The sequence below is a fragment of the Gymnoscopelus microlampas genome (genome assembly GCF_963454915.1).
Source record: "Gymnoscopelus microlampas genome assembly, chromosome: 16".
NCBI classification, from domain to species: Eukaryota; Metazoa; Chordata; class Actinopteri; order Myctophiformes; family Myctophidae; genus Gymnoscopelus; species Gymnoscopelus microlampas.
The window spans coordinates 8,628,431-8,642,742 of record NC_139953.1 but is presented as its reverse complement, the minus strand read 5'-3'; the positions used below and the strand labels follow the sequence as shown (position 1 = coordinate 8,642,742).

Below are 14,312 nucleotides of genomic sequence, written 5' to 3'. Positions count from 1 at the left end.
ACTATCCTCACAATGGATATGCACAATATAACACCACACAGACCCTAACAAGGTTACGGCAAACCAGAAAGACCAGAAATTGTCCCAGAGCATAGCAGAGCAAGAAACAATACTGGGCACGGTCACTCTTACCTTTTTACCAAATTTGCCTCCAGACTCTCAGAGGCAACAGCTGACAAACTGTTAAAAACAAGAGAGAGCACAGTGGGTTTGTATGGGACTCAAATCATGATGTTTGATTCCAACAAGTGAAACGCCTCTTAACACAGGAGCCAGGTCCAGTAATGCATACAACGGGAATGTGAAACTGCGCTTCCAAGTGTGGTTTAGGCTTACGCCTCCAGGTGTGGCTTAAGCTTACGCCTCCAAGTGTGGCTTAAGCTTACGCCTCCAAGTGCGGCTTAGGCTTACGCCTCCAAGTGTGGCTTAGGCGCAGTCCTAAAGGAAGGGGAACCAGCAGCACTGAATGGATTAGAGAAGGAGCTCCTCTTTACGGACGGTAGGCGACTGTCATAGGGGTGAGGACCAAATAGTTAACGTTGACATCACCTAGTCAACACTTGAGTTTTTTTTATTCTTTTTTTTTGTAGTATGTCTATTCATTCTGTTTAAACCAGTGGTTCTCAAGCAGTGGTCCGGGGACCACCAGTGGTCCTTGGGGGCTTACCGGGGGGTCCCCCCTGCAGCAAAATGAGTTAAAATAGCGTCACAATAATTTTTAACCACTTAGTTTTTGGCTATTCAAAAATAGCAGATCTTCAAGCTCATAGTGCCGCGCTATGAGCTTGTAGATCTGCTATTTTTGAAAAATCTTGAACAATTTAGCAAATATTTATATTTTTTAAAGCGAACATTTTTAACTCAAAGCTTTGCTTCTGGGGGTCCCTGGCACAGATCATTTTCAGATGGTGGTCCGTGGCAAAATGTATATCAATTTAGGGGTCCTTGGCATGAAAAAGGTTGAAAACCACTGGTATAAACCAATAGTATTATTAAACTATCATAGTTAATTACTTTAGTTGTTACCAAAAACAAAAATCTGATTCCACTGGGCATTTCTCCATACATCCACCCTAGTCAGACTTGGAGTCAGACTACCTGCCTATTGGCTGAGCAAGGGACCTTTCTAACATCACTTCCGGTGACTAGAAAACAGCACTAATAGCTGATCTATAGACAGGAGAGGGGTCAATCTTATGTTATTACATTGCACGTAGGCTTTTAGATCAGTGTGATCACAGCCTTTCATTGGACAGCATCAAGGCATCATGGGGATCGAAATAGACAGCTAACGCAAAGAAGATAAGTCTGGATTACAAAGCTTCTGAAAGATATACAATCATATGTTGAAACGGCTAATCAGTGCACTTACTGGTAAAATAAGTGGCTAGTATGAGCCTTTGCAAAGTTATTCTAATAACAGTAATACTTTCCTGTCATCAGCTCAAACCACTTAAAGAACGTTGATAACCTAATAAAAGAGAAAAAGTAATTTAATGCAATGAATTATTCTTATTATTCTTATCTTTTTTATGATGAAGTAATGACGGAGCTAATTGGATGACAGTTTTCTACTCTTAGTCCCGCCTCTCTTCGATTTTGATTGGCGCTCTCTCTCCGAAAGTTGAATTATTTTCTTACTTGAGATGCCCAGAGCATTCCGCAAAAAACACTGAACACTGAAACATCTTGTGACTGATCTTAATCATAGAAATGCATGTCAGGAAGACACTGCCGGATAACATTTATTTGAATAAATCAAAGACACTTTTCTGACACGGTCCTATAGAGCAAAAGTTCTCAAAGTGGGGGTTGGGTTGGGGAGGATTTTGTAAAAATGGTCAAAGACTGTCCAAATTGCTGAGATTATATTACCTTCAAAAACGGTGAAAATAGCCGATCTTGTGAGCTTATAGATCGGCTATTTTCACTCAGTTCCACATTTACTTGTGGAACTGAGTCAAACTAAATGTTATGCATCAACTCCTACAATTCCAAGTGCTTGCCAGAGTGGGGCTCCCCGGTTCAAATATTATTATTTGTGGGGGTTGCGGCCTGGAACGGTTGAGAACCAGTGCCACAGAGTGGCCTTCTCTGGTTATGAGGGTCTGTGGGCCTTTGGCCTTGACACTGAGCCTCAGTAGCAAAGTGGCACTTCAAGATTATGCACTAATTCAAGTTCCCTTTTAGACTCCATTTCAGATTACCTATTATGATATGCCCAGAATAGGGACACCATGTCGAAGGTGGTTAGGCCTGCTATAATGGAAGCCATTGTTCTTGCATTAATACAAATATTTGAAATGACCGAACCTGCCTACCAATGATGTCACTGGTAGGTGGGTTTCTGAGCTGTCCACGGCCCTCCTCTGAGACACAGAGGGAGTAGACAAAAATGCTGCCGTGTTATCATAAGTAATAGCGAGGACCGATTATATGAAGATAGGTTGAAAATGGGTGAAGTGCTCCTTTAACTAACACGTGCACAAACTGTACACCCACGCGTAAATCGGTCACACATACAGGACATATACACTGCATGTACTGTACGCCCACCTGCACTGGCCCACAGTGCAGTTGCATTCTCTCACTGCTCCGCACGCACGCACACACGCACGCACGGGCACCCGCATTTGGGTGTGAGGCAGATTGTGTGGCGATGGCTGACATGTTGCATCACAGCGTGAACAGCACCGGGCTGCTGGGGGTTGATGACGACATGAAGAACTAAGAATAACACACACACACACACGCACACACACACACACACACACACACACACACACACACACACACACACACACACACACACACACACACACACACACACACACACACACACACACACACACACACACACACAGAGATCCTAGCTGTGCCCAGACATGCGTCAATGGGATTGCAAATGTCACCTCTCTCCCCCCCTCTCTCTCTCTCTCTCTCTCTCTCTCTCTCTCTCTCTCTCTCTCTCTCCCTCCACTTCCTGCCTCCCTCCTTCCCCTCTTCCCTCTCACCCTCCTCCATCACATCCTCCCGTTCCATTCATCTCTTCGTTCTCCTGAATCACTGTCCTTTTCACCAGACCCACACTAAAACATTCTGCCTCTCTTGAGCCTAGAGTTCAGACCAAAGGTTTGCAACGAGACAAAAACCACGTTAATCAGATTTAATCTTGGTCGTACGACGGGGTTGCCAAAATATTGTCGATTTACAATCTCAAGATCTCAAGTGTACATAGTGTACTTTAAGTTCTTATTTATTGGTATCACTTTTTAATATACATTTTATGTATCATCATTAAAAATGTGGTCGTACCACCAGTGGGCCCTGACCCACATGGTTGAGAGACATTGCACTAGACCTCCATTGTGCCTCCTGGCAGAGATTTGCACTCCACTGAGCGCACCGCGCGAGTATACATGTAATTTGGTATAATAGTGACTGAGTATAACTCAACTGATTTTGTTCCCTGTAAATTGAAAAGCCTCATGGGTAAAAACAGCTTGGTGTACATCGCAGCAGTGCAGTGGAACAATTTGTCAAAGGAAATGAAAAAGTTAAATAAATAAAGAAGGCCCACAAATTGCTTACAAAACAGTCAATTTAACTATTACATTATATTATAACATAATAATGTACAATTGAGCTATGATGACCCATAGGTCACTATCAATTTTGCCTAATCAAAACCTACACACACACGCACACGCACACACACACACACACACACACACACACACACACACACACACACACACACACACACACACACACACACACACACACACACACACCTTCCCTCATTCTTAAAATTCAATGCCCTCTTCTTCTCTCCCTCACTGTCTCCCTCACCCCATCTCTCTCTCTCTCTCTCTCTCTCTCTCTCTCTCTCTCTCTCTCTCTCTCTCTCTCTCTCTCTCTCTCTCTCTCTCTCTCTCTCTGCTCCCTGTAGAGCTGGTCCTTGGCAGAGAGATTACTCCTGTCATAGTATCTCTCCATGGGCCTTGCCTTGGCACTCATTTTAACCGATAAATTCAAGGTACAACTGTGTGTGTGTGTGTGTGTGTGTGTGTGTGTGTGTGTGTGTGTGTGTGTGTGTGTGTGTGTGTGTGTGTGTGTGTGCGCGTGTGTGCGTGTGTGCGTGCGTGCGTGCGTGCGTGCGTGTGTGTGTGTGTTTTATGGCCGTAGGTACCATTCCATGTCTGTATGTGTGCATGTGTTTGTGACAAATTTCACAACCCACAGTGAATAGTGGGTGTGCGTGTGCATGCGTGCGTGTGCGTGCATGTAGTGCCGGATCCTGTCCACAGGCCCCTGGACCTGAAACTGACTCAGGTCCATGTGATTCCTAGTTTATTTTTTTCTCAATTAATGCCTTATGTTGCTCAGTGAATGGGATATGACCTCAGCCATGTACGTATGTCATAATACATTAAGAATGCATTAATGCAACAGCATCAATTTAAACATATCAACTTATTAGATAGGCTATAGGCAGTGGTTGGAAAAGTACTCAATCCCAGCACTTATGGCAAGTCAAAGTATAGATACTCCATTGATCCAAGCCAGAACACAATAGATCGATTGATCATTGAAATAAACATGCTCTGAGAATGCACTTAACTTGTTAACTTTGGAACCGCTAGGGGAGGAATGATAAAGTAAAAAAATAACCAGGTGTTTTGGTTAAAAATCATTATTTCTGCTCGGTGACCCATTGCACATGCACGTAAACACAGGCAGAGGAAACATGCGGATGCTCCTTGAGTTATCTCCTATAATTGCACATTTTCCCATGCCAGATCCATCTTTTTTCCCCCCTTAAAGTTAGAGTTGACAATTATTTGTTATACCCCTTTATTCCCTAATTTAGTCACCATGCCAATTAATTCCACAGCTAACACTCCCCACTGACAGGTGCCTCCCCCAGCCCAATATGTGAGTCTAACGGATACATTGTCTTGTTAGAATACGGCATACTTAAGGCGTTCTTTAGGCTCCATTACATTTAGGTAAATAAAGATGAGGCAAAGTGGCTAAAGTTAGCATACAGTTTCACGTTTTATAGCCCAGATCTCGCCTCAAGCAACTTCGATTCTATAAACGGTGGTGGTTTGGTGGGGTGGGTGGGAGACGGTGTGAGCAAGCTATCTGTGTATGAATATATCTGTGTACCTGTGTACTTGTATTGTATGTATCTATGTCTGTTGTTCATGTTTTGATGGGACCCCCTCAATAAAGGCTATCCCTTCAATACAAATCTGAAATGCTATCTGCTATTTTCACAACTTCTACTGCCTCTTTCTTATGTTAATTGACAATGTGGCCAACGTTTGACCAGTTTTTATAGTAGCCTATAGTTTGTTGAATACTTTTGATGCAATAGTGGCATTTTTTTCTCTTAATTTGTTAGGTATTAAAAAGGTTTTAAAAGTCCTTAAATTGTCACTTCACTGTCATCTGTCATCTGTACAAGCTCAAAACGCGTCGCACCGCGACGCGTTGTAGATCTGCTATTTTTGCTACTCTTGAATTGGAATCCTGATTTTCATTTAGCTATTTTTTTTATTGGAATCCTGAAAAGTAACATTTTTATTTAATTTCAAATGCATTTTGTTATATTGATGTTAACTTCATGAACTTAAATACAAATACATTGGACATAAAAAACACAATAACATTTTAATACTAGTCATTAAGCTACTAATATAGACTGAAGTAATTAAAGCGGGACATGTTTGCATGTTTGGAATTGTAACAGCTGAAATCAATAATATATCAGTATTCCAATATTAAACTGCAGGCCGCATTAAGGCCGCCAGTTGCCCATGTATGCTCTACATAGAGGTGGTGAGCCTCTTTCCTTTCCTGGCTGTGCCCGGGGGTTGGCTCCCACGGTGTCGGTTTGTTTGCCACCAGTTCCGGGTGCCTGACACAGTGCCCATGCCAGCCTCATCCTTCTCGCTATGACCTTGTCTGTGACCCGCGGCAGTCCTCTGTGGAGGTCCACGTTTCTTTTTTTTTTTTTTAAGATTTTTTTTGTGGCTTTTTATAGCTTTATTGGGAGAGGGATAGTGAAAGTAGGCTGACAGGAAATGGGGAGAGAGATGGGGGAAGACACGCAGCAAAGGCCGTCGGGAACGGGACGCGAACCCGCGGCACGCTGTCTGTTAAGGGATTTCAACCAGGGTGCCTGGACCGCGACGCCACGGCCCAGGCCGAGGTCCACGTTTCTGATGTTGTCCCACGCAGTGGTGTAAAAAGTACTCAAATGTTTTACTTAAGTAAAAGTATCAATACTGCAATGTAGAAGTACTCTGTTCAAAAATAAAAGTCCGGAATTAAAAATGTACTTGAGTAAAAGTACAAAAGTATTGGTATCCAAATGTACTTAAAATCCTAAAAGTAAAAGTACTAAAATGTTTGAAAATAGCAGATCTACAAGCTCACAACGCGTCGCGATGCGACGCGTTGTGAGCTTGTAAATTGGCTATTTTCAAATAGCCTAGATATAAATAGGGCTAAAGTGGTTAATGTATGTTTTATAATGTAATAATGTATATCTGCAAAGTAACTAAAGCTTTCAAATAGTTGTAGTGAATTAAAAGTACAATATTTGCCTCTGAGATGTAGTGGAGTAGAAGTAAAAGTATTGCAAATTGGAAATACTCCAGTAAAGTAAAATGTTACTCAAAATTGTACAGTGCAAATTTCAAAAAAACGATTTTTAGCAGCCTCTGCTGGTCATTAACGTCACTGCAGGCCGTTCGTTTATTACTGCGTTACCCAGAATTCCATTCGTTTTCACCGGAAGAAGGAAGCGTTTCAAAAAGCGTTCTTTTAATTGTTTTATACGATCTGTGGATCGTTTCTCTTAGCCAGTGGAGCTTTAGTTACCGTGAGCTGTGTTTTATTTTACTGTTGTTTTTCGTTCTTCAAATCATACAATCTCTTAAAATCAGCGTGAGTTTCCTTTTTGTTAATAGCGCGGAAGTTCCTGGCCAAACAGGAAACCGGCGCGGTAGTTCCTGGCCAAACAGGAAACTGGTGCATTTCCATTTTCCGGCCAGATGACGTCATTTTCGCGGGAAAGTCAACCTCGACAGCGTTCAATAGAAAATATATAAATAAAAGGCTTTCGGGGGGGGGGAATTCATGGAGTGGGTGTTGTGAAACATTTGCCACTCACAAAAGATCTACAATTTAACTTTAGTTTTATTGAAAAAGTTACCTAGTATTACTTTAAGTACAGTACTTTAGTACATACATACTTAAGTTGTCCCACGTGACCCCTAGTGACATTTGTATCATTTTTTGTCTAGATGCCATCCAGGGGCCCTTTCCTGCTGTGCTGTGTGATTATGTTTAGTAAATGCATTGTTCTGATTGCTGACCGCTGATTGGCTTTGGAGAGCCAGGAACAGTCATTGAGCGAGAGGCAACCGATCTAGTGCACCCCATTGTGTTGTCTGTGCGTGCGTATTTGTGTAGGCAATAGGCATGTGTGTGTGTCTGAATCGATACTGTCCCTCCTTTTTAATCATTTATTTATGTCCACATAAGAGAGATACAATACAAGGACACAAATATTACAAGGTGCTGTCAAAAATGTACAGTCAGCAAATCATGGACAAATACTCCCACACCTTTTAGGGGTACAAATAACAGCGCCTTCGCCATATTTGGCGGCTACCGATAGTAGAAGAGATTCCACAGAATTTTGCAAGCCGTTTAGCTGCTTTTTTTTGGCATCCCAAGTTGTTGGAAGCCTCTTACAACCAACCTATGTACATGTCCTAGGCTGCCAAAGATAAACACAAATAGATTGCACCTATAACCTAGCTCTGTGATGGTATGGAGGAGCGGCTGGTATTTAATGACTTTGGTCATAAAAGCTTCCTCTAAGCTAGAATCAAAGGTGCAGGCCATTTCAAGAATGGAAACTGATCTGTTTCCTTCATTGACAACAACAACATCTGGTGTATTAGCGGAGAGATGTGCAAATATTTCAGGATTTTCAGTACAGAGTTGAAACATGGAAGGTTTGACACAGGAATGTTTGTACATTCTCACTGACGGTGTAAAATGTTTAGATATGTCCTTAGTTATGAGATCAACTATTCTGTCGTGGCGTGCTATGTAAAGCCCTTTATAGGCATAGCAGCCATTCAGAATGTGTGACATGGTTTCTGTAACAGGCCCTGTGGTGTGATGCAAACAATGAGGTACATGAGTGGTGGGAAACCAGATGGAAAGGTTGAGTCACACCTTTCCACACACACACACACACACACACACACACACACACACACACACACACACACACACACACACACACACACACACACACACACACACACACACACACACACACACACACACACACACACACGCACACGCAAGCAAGCAACATTGATTTTCTCGAACCTTATGTCCCCTCCCGTTCCCTCAGGTCCAATGACCTCCTGGAGGTCCCCGCAAGGCCATGTACCATACCTGGGGGGACGGGGCTTTCTCTGTTGCTTTCTCAACCATATTAAAGACGCCCCCCTCCCACTTCCTTCAAAACCACACTCAAAACACATCTCTTCAGGATAGCCTTTCCCAGTTGAGGTCTAGTTAGGATGTCTCCCCAACCCATGCTTAAGTTTTTAATCTAGCACTTATACGTATTTATTGTTTTCTGGGTTTTTTTTCTTATTAAAGTTGGTTCCTAACCCTAACCCTTATGTAAAGCGACTTCGGGTATTATATATTATTATTATTATTATTATTATTATTATTATTATTATTATTATTATTACAAGCACCATCAATCCACTACACCTCACCAAGTCTGACCATTTTTTACATTCTGTCTTCACTCCTTGGCCACTAGATGGCACCAGTGTTCTGGTTTCAGGAGGAGAGAGAGAGAGAGCGCTGTATCAAGTCCTATCAGCAGGACTGACCTTCACACACACCACTGTGTTTTGATGTAGCAGCACACCTGACACGCAACGTGACATTACCTCCATAACTGAGAAAACGAGTAAAATGGACATAAAGTGGCTCAAAATGCCGCAAAAAACGGCACCATCTTGTCCATCTACATCTGAAAAATCAGACCCACCACCACCGCCCGAATGTCAGGCGATAATTCCGATTGACAGAGACGATGAAGATTGTGAAACTATGCCAGTGTCTGTCGTTGCGGGGAGTTCAAACGCACCCTGGCTCCTGCTGCAACTTCCAGAGCCAGTCACAGTTTGGACCAGAGCCCCCTGTCTGTGCACATACAGACACCAAATCGGGTGAACTATCCGAGCATCATTTACAGTAGGAAGAAACGTTCGTTTGTGAGTTCATGGTGTCATGGTAGTGGTAGCCCTGAAAACGTCATATCATATGGCAGTCATGACGAAACTTCAACCTGTTTCTTGCACTTTCTCCATTTACGGCCTGTACATCTATTTAAACGTTCATATTTCAAATATAAAGTGCTTACTTTATGGGCACGGACGTTAAAATTATGTACGGCTCCTCAAAAGTACCTGTATATTCTGTGTTGTTCAATAAAAAGCATTTTAATCCTATCTGCGGCCATTTTCTCATAGTTATAATGTATCAGAGTGCAATACACCTTTCAACCGATAGGGTCACGTAAGAAAATGGCCACCGATCAGATTAAAATGCTTTTTATTTAACAATACGGAAGATACGGGTACTTCTGAGGGCCCGTGCAGAATTATAAAATCCGTGGCCATGGGGTAAGCACTTTATATTTGAAATCTGAATGTTAATGTAGATGTACGGGTTGTAATTGTAATGGAGAAAGTGCAAAAAAACAGGTTGAAGTTCAGCCATGACGCTCGTGACGGACGAGCGTCGTTCCATGGCTAGGTTTAGGGACCTTTGACCAACTTTTCCTCCCGCCGTGGAGATGGTGACATTAAGAACACTATTAGGCATATAAATTAATGCTCAACATAGTTGTATTTGTTGTTGTTGGTATAGCCTCTTTTTCCCCCTTTCCTCCCGCCGTGGAGATGGCGAAATGATATGATTATAATTTATAATGCTCAACCTAATTTATTTGATTTGTTGCTGTTGGTGCGATCTGTTTCCACAGCATGTGTTGCTTTTTTTGTTTATAGTTATTGTTTACAGTGGGTCTAGCTCATAGGGGTATAATATAACGGTCTAGCTACATGATATGAAGGCTGTTATAGGCTCTATGCACAGCAGCCATATTGGAAAGAAATTGGGCCTCTTCTTACTTCCTTCACAGGTGTTACCAATGATACTAATGAAGGCTCTGTTCCATTCTGGTCAGGGTGCTGATATCGTGCATGTTGGCTCACTAGAAACATTCCATTTTGGTTCCCAAATGGCCCCTTATGGTGGGTGTGTAACTCTGAGAGTGTACAAATGGAACCAAATGGACCATTGGTTCCATTTGTACACTCTCAGAGTTTTAGGGGTCCTTGAAAATAAGACAACCACTATGCCACACTAAATGGAACAGAGCCTTAATTAGTAACATTGGTAACACCTATGTAGGAAGTAAGGAAGGAGCCCAATTTATTCCCAATATGGCTGCTGTGCATAGAGCCTATTATGTGCGCAGTAGGCTACCTTTTTCTGTTTATTTTTTTTCTCCCGCCGTGGAGATGGTGACATTACATTAAGACAGTATAATTCTATAACTGTATTTGTTGTTGTTGGTGCATCATTGTAGCCTACACTTGTAGCCTTTTCCAAGCATTTTCACTGTGTTGTTGTTCATTGTGTAGGTGAGCATTTGCTTGCTATATAATAGGGGTGTTGAAAAATAAAGTGCCCCCCTTGGAAAAATGAATGCCCCGCTGCTGATTACTGTCTGGAGCAGAGCGTGAGGCTTTGTGAGCTTGTAGATCTGCTATTTTTGGCTTAAGTTCTCTTCGGAATAGGGATGCTAGGGTTCAAGTGTTAATGAAAAAAAAAAAATCCAATCGCACAAAGATTTGGCGGCCCCCCCTGTAGTACCTCTCAGGTCCCCCTAGGGGTCCCGGACCCCCTGTTGAAGACCCCTGCTATAGAGTGTTTGTTCAGTTCTCCCCATCTCTCCAGCTCCAGCCAAGTTCAGCCAATCAGGAGAGAGTACCCATTTATCAGCCTTCCCGTTCCAATTTAGTCAGCTCATTTCTTTGTGTCATCACTTCCAATTCCTCTTGTTTATCCTGTATCTTGTAGTCTATGAGTTCTCTACTATCAGAATATACAGCAATTTAACACTTATTTTAACAAAGAAAATACCACTGACTGTAATTCTAGATAACGAACGATGTTAGCCATTAAAACAGTCAAATTGCATGGTGCCTTTTCAGACATGCACTGTATGTCTTTCTGGTTATGAGTATCATCTTACTGTTTAACACAGGGGTCTTCAACAGGGGGTCCGGGACCCCTAGGGGGTTCTCAGAGTTACTACAGGGGGTCTGCCAAATCTTTGTGTGATATGATTTTTTAAATATATTTTTTTACATTAACCACTTGAACTCTAGCATCCCTTTTCTGAGGAGAACTTTAGCCAAAAATAGCAGATCTACAATCTACATATATATATGAAAAAGTAAAAAAGGATGTTTTGCTTTTAGTTTTTTATTCCAAAGTTGAATTGAACCAGCGAAGGGTTCAACAAAAGATTGTCTCTCCGTGTTATTATGCAGATTATATGCTAATTTATGCAGAGTAGAATGTTGTAATGTGTCACCTCCGAGTACAGAAGCTGACGTGTTAATGAAGAGATGAGACACACACACACACACACACACACACACACACACACACACACACACACACACACACACACACACACACACACACACACCTCCATGTGTACAGAAATACATCCTCGCACAAACAGCACATACAGTACAGTAGCTACACGTACAGTGTACGTGTATCCACACATTAATGTAAACATATAGAGTACACACATCTGTGCAGGAGGACAGTTACAGTATATGCCAGTGGTGGAAAGTATACAATAGTTTGCCCCCAAAAATACATTTCTATCAATTACACACCCCATGAAGCCTTGAATTCATGGAGATTGTTTTGTTTTTGACGCATTCCTGAAGCAATCATTTGATGACCGGGTGCATTTCCGATAGGAGACTCAAAGAGACTGCTTTGAGCCTTCTTTCTGCCAGAAAGCTAATTATTGGCTTAGGAATGCTACAAAAACTAAAAGATCGCCATGAACTCATTCATTCAAAAAAAGTTTTTTTTTTGGGTGAACTACTCCTTTAAGTACAATTTTGAGGTGCTTTCACCTTACTCGAGTATTTGAGACTTTTCTTTTTTTTTTTTATAGTATATTGTTTACTTTAGACTGATGCTAGGCTCTTGGTTTACTTAAGATCCTAGATTACTGCACTACACTGTCTGTCTGCATTCTGTTTGTGTTTACACTACTTTGCTTATAAGTCACTCTTGATAAAGAACGTCTGCTAAATGCCTACATTTAAGTAAAACAATCTGAACACTTCTTCCACCGCTGATTCTTGCTCCGCACACAAATCACACGTTGGAAACGTGCACACACTTGCGCACAGCAAAACTCATACTGTAAGTGCTAATGAACACACTATGCAGTGTCAAACTCTCCTTAGCAGAGTGTGACACACGCACACGCACACGCACACACACACACACACACACACACACACACACACACACACACACACACACACACACACACACACACACACACACACACACATCCTTAAAATATCACTGCCAACACAACAGCGAGGAGGAGGAGGAGGAGGAGAGGATATGAGAAGAGGAGGGTTATTTCTCCTTTTGAAGGAGGAGAACAAGGAGAGAGGGAGGGAAGGGAGGGATATGGGTGTATAGAGAGGATTCGTGGTCTGCTCTGACAGCGAGTAGCGCTCCTGGCGACACTCGTCCCAAATTTACATTCCTTTATGTCTTTTTGTGGCTTCCTCGTCTTTTTATATTTTTGTTTCCGTTTTCAAAGGGAGACGGCGATCATCCGTCCCGTAAAAACGGTGACACCCCCCCGAGGGAGCCAGCGGGAATTGAGCACTGGTGATGATGGGATACGTCTTAACCACGTAAAACCCGCAGCATCCGTATCCGCAGAAAATAGCCGATCGACAAGCTCGCCGAGCTTGTCGATCGGCTATTTTCTCAGCGAAAGCTTTCCCCACAGTGACAGAAAACAGACAGACACTAGTATAGAGCCCTGAAGGACAATGGTCAACCATATAGGGTTTAAGTGGTTAAAGGGATAGTTCACCCCCAAAATGACTTATTTTCCTATCGATGACGATTAGTCACCCCATGGAGACTTGAATTCATTCATTTTTTTGTTTTTTGTGGTTTTCTAAGCCATTGATGACCGGTAGCGGTTCCGGTAGGAGACACAAAGAGTATCCTTTGTGTCTCTGCTGCCTACCGGTCCGTTGGTCATCAAATTATTGGCTTAGGAATGCCTCAAAAAACAAAAACAATCCATGAATTCAAGTCTCCATGGGGTGACTATTCGAAAAAAATATCTATTTTGGGTGAACCCCAATACGATACGTATTTCACGGGTTCTGGGTTTGTTTCCAATAGCCCGGTTTCAAATGCGTGCATGTGTGCGTGAATGTGTGCACGTGTGTGTGTGTGTGTGTGTGTGTGTGTGTGTGTGTGTGTGTGTGTGTGTGTGTGTCTGTGTGTTTGGGGGCAAGTTGTACCGTTCGAGCGGCCAAAGCATCAGTCAGCCTGACACCAGTGTGAGGTCTGAAGGCCGCGATGGAGACAACAGCAGCCATAACGTCACCCAGTGCTGACAGCACTGAAGCCGTGATTTATACCACGTCCGTGGTGGAAGAAGTACTCCGATTTCTTACTTAAGTAAAAGTAGCAGCAATACCACAGTTTAGAAATACTGTGTTACAAAGTAAAAGTCCAGTATTCAAAATTCTTTTTAAAAAAAAGGTACTTTACACCACTGTAGATCTGCTATTTTATTGATAAACCATGCACCTTAGGTATTGTACATAATTATCAAATCTGTTGCTATTTTAACCGCCTCATCCCACTGATACTTTAAATATCTTGTGTATATTTCACACTAGTACTCATATATAGATATCTGACTTGTTTTTCTGTTTCTTTCTTATCTTTCTAACGTTCTTGAATATTCAATGATGGGGAACAACTTTCAAGGAATTGTTTACACCTGTAAACCTGTGACAATAATGTTGAGTTGACGTTGAGTTGGCTTCATACAACGGAGCATAAATAACCCATTTAGACCGGGAAAGAATCGG

General features: G+C 42.2%; 1 protein-coding gene across 1 annotated transcript in view; it reads right to left on the bottom strand.

The window, feature by feature from the left end:
- Positions 1-407: 407 nt before the first annotated feature.
- Positions 408-14,312, bottom strand: part of aig1 (androgen-induced 1 (H. sapiens)) — a gene marked incomplete at both ends in the record, with an annotated part of 77,906 nt that continues 64,001 nt past the window's right edge. The window contains 2 exons of the mRNA XM_084082036.1: positions 408-507; positions 3,015-3,114. Of these exons, the coding sequence (XP_083938162.1) occupies positions 408-507; positions 3,015-3,114 (200 nt within the window). The remainder of the gene's footprint in view (positions 508-3,014; positions 3,115-14,312) is intronic.